The 9,274-nt window shown below is 42.6% G+C and overlaps 1 protein-coding gene across 1 annotated transcript in view; it reads left to right on the top strand.

The window, feature by feature from the left end:
• Nucleotides 1-3,277: 3,277 nt before the first annotated feature.
• LOC104530337 (creatine kinase S-type, mitochondrial) overlaps nt 3,278-9,274 on the top strand; it is a 17,271-nt gene continuing 11,274 nt past the window's right edge. The window contains exons 1-4 of the mRNA XM_010174892.1: nt 3,278-3,492; nt 5,877-6,075; nt 7,254-7,349; nt 8,157-8,378. Of these exons, the coding sequence (XP_010173194.1) occupies nt 3,278-3,492; nt 5,877-6,075; nt 7,254-7,349; nt 8,157-8,378 (732 nt within the window). The remainder of the gene's footprint in view (nt 3,493-5,876; nt 6,076-7,253; nt 7,350-8,156; nt 8,379-9,274) is intronic.

Here is a 9,274-nt window from a genome sequence, read left to right on the forward strand (position 1 = left end):
TAGCATCCTTCACCCTCACAGAGCTTCTGTGTACTCTTCAGCTCCTTCAGAACAAATTAATACCAAGCGCCTAGTATTGGTATTAATTAAGCACGCTGTGCTTACCTTCCAGTCCCAGACCACAACACCATGCTGATCTGGAGAATAACCTTCTGTCTGGGACACCGCTTTGATCCATTGTGCATCCTTGATCATTGGAAAAGGCTCAAAGGTAGAACAATACGCAGCCAGTCAATCAGCTGTTGCTGTTACGAAGGGTGGGACCTTCCTGTCGTATTGCATTAGCACAAGGAATGGAGGTTATGTGACAACAGCAAACCACACAGTGCAGCCTTGACAGCAGATATGTGGCATGGCTCAATGTAATGTCCTGTCTGAGGCTGTCAGCTTTACCTCCTAGGACACACCATAGTCAATAGATGCATGTCTCTTGTTATTTCTGAAGCATTATAATTACACTGTTGTGCCTCATGTTTCTTTGTAAATACTTACTGCATACAATTCCTCTAATTTAATCACATGTACAGACCAGATTTGCCCCTTAAAGTGCAACAAGATTTAGAAGCTCCCAAAATAATCCAGGCTGGTGGAGATGCTGATGAGTGCCTGGGGTTGTTGAAGTCATCATGTCATTGTCTGCAAGGGGATTTTGATACGGCTTCTCATTTTCAGGACAGGATTTTGACTGCCAGCCAGTTCCTTGCAGTAAAGATGGCATCTGTGAAACAGAACTATAAATACACAGAGCTGCTATGCAAATACATGTATTGTTTCTCAGACACTTTGGTGTAACAATAATAGTTCTGTGCAGATTAGTCATGAGCAAATATTTCCAGAGTGTAGGATGGGGATGTTATACTGTGAAAAGGCACAAGAACCATCTACTAAACACACAGAAATGAAAGCAGAACAAAAAGCTCCATCACAAAAAGCCCCATCACAAAAAACTCCATCACAAACCTCATATTTTATTTTGATTCACAGTCGAACATTCTCCCACTGCATTTTGGGAGGGAGAAATCCTGTTGCAGTCATGAGAGCCTGTTTTGCAAGTCACCTAAAGGAACTGATGGATGGAAGGGAGCCACTCCCAGAGATAAATAAGGCCATGGTGGATCATCTGCCTCCCATCCCAGCCCGATGTCAGCACATATTTCATCACACTCCAGTGCTGTGCAACTAATTCTCAAGGATCTGGAACAGCTGAGGAAATTGTAGTGTATTCCTAATGGAGGAAGGGAAAAAATGCCTTCCCCATGTGGTCTCTCCATAATTCTTTCAGGGAAATTCTTTCAGTGAAAAAAGATTGACATTTCTGTCAATCAAGCATCACCTTTCCCTGGAAGGAAAGTTAGATAAATGTATGTTGAATATTAAAGGCATGGAGGAGACAGAATAACAAAATTCAGGTATAAAATTGTTTAAACAAGATACAGGACATGAAACAAATCACTCTCAAACTTGAAACACACCTGTGTTTCTCATCTCATGTGTGTAACTAAAGTACCAAGAAGACACTACTTTGCAACAGAGAACCGTGCAAGTAGATGAGAAGATCTTTTCACCAAGTCAGAAGATATAGATGCAGCATTGCATTTGTCTTTAGACAGGAGTGAAAAGGGAAAAGAATTACTGGGTTTGGGACTAACTAACCCAAATCTACACGAAAATTATTGGACATTAGAATACTGTGTTCACTGAAAATAAAACCAAATGCTTTGAGGTGCTTAGTTAAACCTCCAATAGTATGGTGAAGACATTACATAAAAAACTACATTTTTTAAAACTTTGAAAAAACAACAGAAGCAGCATATCCTGGAGGCAAGCTCATGTTTTCTTGTAAGTCTCCCATGTCCGTTTCCCAGATGTGATTTACCAGAGTCTAATTTTAAGAATAAGCTTCTGTCAATGACACAAACTGGAATTTTTGTCGTTTATTTAAACAAGAGTTACATCTTTCCAAGGAACTCACAGTGACTGGCAATATTAGTCAAATTCTGATTCTTGGAAGAAAAAACATGCATTGTCTTCACACTTTCACAGAACATACCATTTTCTCTGCTAGATTTACAGATCTCCTGTATTCCAGACACAATCCCAAACCTATAGCTGCATTGTGAACAGGTTGCTGGGAAAAACTAATAGAGAAAACAAATTCCAGACCAGGGAATTTTCACAGAATCACAGATTCATAGAATGTTTTGTGCTGGAAGGGACCTTTAAAAATCATCTAGCACAACCTTTCCTGCTGTGGGCAGACATCTCTCACTAGATCAGGTTGCTCAAAGCCTTGAACCCTTCCAGTGATGGGGCATCCACAGCTTCTCTGGGCAGCCTGGGCCAATGTCTCACCACCCTCATTGTAAAAAATTTTCTCCTTGAATCTATTCTAAATCTATCCTCTTTCAGCTGAAAACCATTGCCCCTTGTCCTGTCACTACAGGCCGTAGTAAAAAGTCTCTCTCCATCTTTTTTATAAGCCTCCTTCATACATTGAACAGACACAGTAAAGTCTCCCTGAAGCCTTCTCTTCTGCAGGTTGAAAAACCCCAACTCCCTAAGCCTTTCTTCACAGTAGAGCTGTTCCAGTCCTCCAACCACTTCTGTGGCCCTTCTCTGTACCCACTCCAACAGGTCCATGCCTTTCTTGCTAGCCTGTTTCTTTTTTCTGCTTAAAGTCTGCCATTAATCTCTCTTCCACCTGCTTGTCTGATCCCTCACTGATGCCATGCACACTTGCTGCACTCACATCACCCTTTGACAAGGTGTTTTATAAGTCTATTACCACTGGTGTGAAAAGCTGCCTACTTCTGTGTTGTTGTTTCCCACCGCTAGCTCCATTTGATGGATTGTATTCGCATATTAGAAAAGGCAGAGAAACGTTGACCTCTATTCCCACTTCCCACACCACTGAGGATTTTTAGGTCCCCAGCATATCCCCCTTCCCATAGTGTGAGCCAGATGATGAGTTCAAGCCTACTCCAGCTTTATTCATATGGAAGAAAAAGCACAAAGGGACGAACAGGTCAAGGTACTATGGCAAGGTACAAGAGTTTCTGCAGGGAAAAGTACTGAAAGAAACAACATAGCTAACGTCACATCCTACCACATGTAACTGTGCCTTACTGTGCCTTTTTGGCTACTGAAAAGATGTAGAAATAATACATGTACATACTAATAATTTTTCTGAACACATTATATAAATGCAGATCAGTAATAAAAATTCATTTATTCTTTTACAGGATTACAATTAAAAATGAATTGTCACTCACAGTGTATGAGGATTTATGGGCTGACATTGGGCTGTTGTCTCTCCCACAGATCGTATCCTCTGAGAGGAATGGCTAGCACCTTCTGTCGTCTCTTGGCTGGCCGTGCAAGCACTGCACTCTTTGCAGCTGCAGGCACAGGGGTGCTGACCACTGGGTACCTCCTCAACCAGCAAAATGTGAAGGCTGCTGTTCATGAAAAACGGAAACTCTTCCCTCCAAGGTAAGGAGTTTGGGTTAGGCAGATAGCTGAGCACAGTGCCCTGTCAACTGGGACGGAAACAACTTTTAACTGTTTGGAGGAAGACGATTCCTATCAAAGCTGTGAAGCCCTGTCTGTCTGTGTCTGTCATGGGCTGTGTGATCCGAAAAAGAGCACCCTTTATTAATAACCTGGTTTAGGTAGCACCAACAAGGGGATTCAAGACCAGAAAGCAGCAACTGCCCTGGTGAGACCACATCTGGAGTACTGCGTCCAATTCTGGGCCCCACAGTTCAAGAAGGACAGGGAACTGCTGGAGAGAGTCCAGCACGGAGCCACCAAGATGATGAAGGGAGTGGAGCATCTCCCTTCTGAGGAAAGGCTGAGGGAGCTGGGGCTCTTTAGCTTGGAGAAGAGGAGACTGAGGGGAGGCCTCATTAATGTTTATAAATATGTAAAGGGCGAATGTCAGGAGGATGGAGCCAGGCTCTTCTCAGTGATGCCCAATGGTAGGACAAGGGGCAACGGGTGTGAGCTGGAACACAGGAGGTTCTGCTTAAACTTGAGAAGAAACTTCTTTACAGCGAGGGTGACAGAGCCCTGGGACAGGCTGCCCAGGGAGGTTGTGGAGTCTCCTTCTCTGGAGACATTCAAAACCCGCCTGGACACCTTCCTGTGTGATCTCATTTAGGTTCCTGCTCTGGCAGGGGGGTTGGACTGGATGATCTTTCGAGGTCGCTTCCAATCCCTGACATTCTGTGATAGAATCAACACCCAAAAAAAACCCCATTGCTAAACAATGACAAGCCTAAAAAATGTTTCAAAATTCAGGCAGAGCACTATATCACTCCTTATTTTATCTCATCAGCTATCAAACCCTTTGCAGCTCAACCTATTGGGCTGACTGATTGTGCGGACTCTGCTATTAGGAAATGTGAAAATGTTTTAATTATTGTGGTGGTTTCACTCGGCTTGCAGCCAAACACAGCTGCTCACTCACTCTCCCCCTACCCCCAGGGAGCAGGGGAGAAAATTGGAAGGGTAAAATTGAGCAAACTTGTGGGCTGAGATAAAAACAAAATAATTGAAATAAAATAAAACTTCAAATAGTAATTATTACAGCCCTAATAACAATATGCAAATGAGTGATACACAGTGCAACTGTTCACCACCTGCTGACCAATGCTCAGCCTGTCCCCAGCCAGCAATCCCAGAGCACAGAAAGTCCCAAAACTGAAACCAAATTCCTGGAAGAGAGAACCGGATCCCCGAGAGAATCCACAGCTTTCCAGTCAACCCTCAATAAAATACTAAATGGATGTGATATGATATGGAATATCTCACTGGCATATCCATCACGCTTCCCCTCCCAGTCCTTTGCACTTGCAGACTGGCAAAACACGAAGTCCTTTGACTTCTAATAGCAACTAAAAACATTAGTACATTATCAACGTTCTTCTCCTAACAAATCCCATACTGATACCAAAACACAGCTACTCTAGCTAATAAGAAGAAAATTAATTCTATCCTAGTGAAACCAATTATGCAAGTACTAAAGAAATCTCCCATATAACTGCTGTACTTGAAATACTTCTAATTCTGTTACAAACTGTCTGGCTGATGATTACAAACTGATTACAGACCTTCTCTGTAGGTTGGCTTTGCTGGCCATACATGTGAAAAACAATATGGATCAGACTGTGGCAGACCTTTTTCATATTTTTCTTTCAAAGTAGTGAATAGTATCCAAGTTAAAATATATTCTTACAGAAATCATGAAGTTGTGTATAAAGCAAATCATTACCAGTACATGGCAGACATGCTCTGACTCAGTTGCAAAAATGCCTTGCATAACATCTTTATTTTCACTCTACATTATGCAGCTTTCTGTTAATAATAATGCCATCAAAGCAAACCCAGATATTGTAGAAGAATAAGTCTTCCAGCTGACACAGATCAATCAGTCCCACTGATGTCCATGAAGCTGTGAGAGCACCTGGGCTCTGAATTACAAAGAACTTCTTCACCTCAACTTAATACCCTTCCTACTCGAACAAAACAACGTTAGACCTCTTTTATTTCAGAATAAGAGTGCCTCAGCAGAGATTTAATGGGAGTTAGTACGTTTTCAGAGCTCATTGAGATTCACTTTCCTGATGGCCCTGAGTAGCAGAAAGCTGCAATTGTCTGTTGCCGTGGTGGGCCACCGGTATGCAATGCAGAGTATTTTCAGTGACCTAAATCTTCCTCCCTTCCTAAAGCACTGCAACCTATAAACCAAGAACTAATTATACTTTTAAACCATATTCTCTGTATCTCGTGATTCCTTTAAGACCTTCATATACTAGCAAGGATTACTCTTCAAAGGTGCCACATTAACTGCTTGGGATTCCTCTTCTCTTCAGCGCAGACTATCCTGATCTCCGGAAGCACAACAACTGCATGGCTGAGTGCCTTACACCGGCCATTTACGCCAAGCTAAGGGACAAGATGACTCCCAATGGCTACACCCTGGACCAGTGCATCCAAACCGGGGTTGACAATCCTGGCCATCCTTTCATTAAAACTGTGGGCATGGTCGCAGGTGATGAAGAGTCCTATGAGGTAAGACTGTTGTATTTGGTTCAGTTTTCATGGTATCATTCATAAGAACTCCTTAGATTAAGAGATTCCTGGTAGGGTATGTGTTCCCAAGATAAATTGTATTCCAGAGACTACGTAAGGAGCAGACCATGTGCATAAAGATGGTGTTTTCCCTATTCTTCCATATTAGGAAATGCATGAACATGAGGCGTTACTACAGCCCTCTCTGCTGCAATTGAAGTTAATAAAATGTACCTGCTCGGGAGCAGCTGCTACCTGCCTCCAGCAGCCGCCCTCCTTCCTACGACCAAACTTAGTTTATGGCAAAGCTATGCAACCCTGAGACAGACAAAATAAAGGTAATGTGGAAATTGCATTGTGGAATAGCAGAGGCAGAACTGAAATAAGATGTCTTCTGGGAAGTGCCAGACATCATTAAGCCACAGCTTTTGGATCATGATGAAAGCTGAAGACAGACAGCATTAGGATGGACAGGTTTATTTAATTCTGGAATGAGGAGAAGAGGAAAAGAGAAGAAAAATACTTATTTTTATTGACCTCTGTGGTCTGCTTCCTTCAGTCTACCATACAACGATATCTATTATTATACAGTCTCCTAACAACATCCCAAACAGTGGGTGGCTGAGGATGGACGGGGACATCTGGCATTCTGGATTATCAGCTCCTGTTTTTCGGTTTACTCATTTAGACCTGCCTCTGCTTCTCGTCCTCATGAAGGTGTAGTTGTGATTGGTGTTGACACACCCGAGCCAAGTGGCTCTAACAAGGACTAGTATCCCATGGCAGTGAAGACATAGGGTATTTCTGCACGACCTAAAAACACCAGGCAAGCTGCCGAGGGACTCTGACTTTATCTTCTGGTTGGTAATACATCCTAAATCCTAATCTGGTTGCCACCACATCCAGTACCTGTCTGTGGTAACTAGAGTAAGCTTGTAATTTAAGCCGGGCACAATTGCACCTTCTCTTTGTTTTGAAGATGAGCAACTGCTGCAGAGCACTGTCTGGGTCAGAAGCACCCCCTTTTTTCATATTTAGCCCTGTCTGCATATGCAAAGCCCCCTTTACATCTGTCACCCAGGAGCCTGTGCTAGGGGCCTTCTCCTGCGCCTCAAACTGGTGCATTTAAGCATTTCTACGATGTTGCATACTCTTTCTAGATTATCTTAACTCCATAGGTGTTTGCTGAGATTTTTGATCCTGTCATTAAAGTGAGACATAATGGCTATGATCCACGGACAATGAAGCACCACACGGACCTGGATGCATCCAAGGTAGGACTGAAATAAAACAATGAGGCCATAAAGGCTCAGGGGCTGCTTCTTACAGTGATGATATTGTATGCAATAGTACTTTTCTCCTGATTCAACTCCAAATACAGTAATTTTAGGGTTAAGGTAAGTAGGATGCCACTCATGGCCCTCACACCAAGAGAGCTGCATCTCTACCTTGTTCCTATAGAGGTATCAGTCACAACTCTACTAAGCATTTGGGCCACAGTCCCACTTGGCACTGTGGGTCTGTTCATGAGCTTACAGATAATCATGTATTTAAGGGTTGGAATGAAAGCAGGAGATGACTCCACTATGCCTACGTGCATCTGGCAACACCTCACCTGCTGTTTAATATTTCCTTCATAGTTCAACTACACTGTGGTTTAACATCTTCTTGGACTTTCCTCTTGAGAAGCATCTTCTGTACCTGGCCCCCTTCCTCTGCCCATATCATATTTCCAAAAGCCACACAGATTTCTTCATGTTTTGGGACAACGAAGGACTAGCTAGTTACTCTGTCACATTTGGTGATCTTAAAGGTCTTCTCCAACCACTGCAATTCTGTGATTCCCTGATTCATTCAGCCAAAGAAACTTGTTGTTCCTAAAAAAAATTCCTGTTGTCTGAAACTCTCAGGGGCTCCTGGTATTCTGAGTATTTGTGATCTCATGGAGAGGTCATCATGCCTGGGCAGAAAGATGCCTCTATTTTTGTATCATAGGATTTGGGTTTGGTTTGTTGTTTTTTTTAACAGTGGAGTACAGCACAGGGGACTGTGTGTGCACTAATGAAACATTCTACTTTCAGATCACCCATGGTCAATTTGATGAGCGCTACGTCCTCTCCTCCCGGGTGCGGACTGGCCGCAGCATCCGAGGCCTCAGCCTTCCTCCTGCCTGCAGCAGGGCAGAGCGGAGAGAGGTGGAGAACGTCGTGGTCACTGCGCTCGCTGGGCTGAAAGGAGACCTCTCTGGAAAGTACTACAGCTTGACCAATATGTCTGAGAAAGATCAGCAGCAGCTTATTGATGTAAGTATAACCACGGTGCTAACACCACCTTAATTTACTCTCTTCTATCTTAATCTTCATCTTTCTTTGGGATACATGCTTTCCTGTGTAGCTAAGGAGGATAAGCACAGCACTAACCCAGTAGTTAATGGCCTGTCAATATTTTTAATGCAATGGCAAATCATCCAGGGTCTATATTTTGGCTAACTACATAACTGTGCAGGTCCAGACATGGAGTTATATTCCAGATAGCAAGATCTGTGTACATGGCTGCTGCCACCTCTGTGGACAAATAACAAAGTAAATTCAGGACTTTTTCTTGGTCACTTCCTTGAACAAAGACTGTTATTTTCTATATTAATAACCATTCCAACTAAAGATATTACATTGGGATAAGAATTGTGTATTATCTGTGTTCTAGATTGTTGGGGTGGGGATGATCTCTTTTTGTCAAAACTACACTAATTCTAATTTCCCCACAATGGCTGTAGACAATGGCACCCAGGTGACCTTTTCCCAGTCCTGTAACTGTGTTTCAGGACTTGAAGGATCAGGCTCATAACGAGAATTTTCATTATCACACAGATGGAAACACAAGGATTTTCATCACGGATTTTGTCACAGCAGTGTGACATGTCAAAAAAGCCTTGAATGTGCATTTTAAATATCCAAAGGAATGGCTGTACCCTGTTGTTAGCTATATTCATGGCACATTAATCCATAACTTCAACTAAAAGGGAGCTGATGAAGTAACATAACTATTTATAACTCTGGAACTAGGTGTCACAGTCCGGATTAACCAAGAGTTAAGAATTTATGTCAGGTCAGTGACTTCTCTAATTGAATGTCCTTGGTAATATGTTTATTGACAAGATGTTGACGACCTATTCTAGGTTTTATTTCATTGCCTTTTTCAG

The sequence above is a fragment of the Antrostomus carolinensis genome, unplaced genomic scaffold, assembly GCF_000700745.2.
Source record: "Antrostomus carolinensis isolate BGI_N321 unplaced genomic scaffold, ASM70074v2 scaffold13829, whole genome shotgun sequence".
NCBI lineage: Eukaryota > Metazoa > Chordata > Aves > Caprimulgiformes > Caprimulgidae > Antrostomus > Antrostomus carolinensis.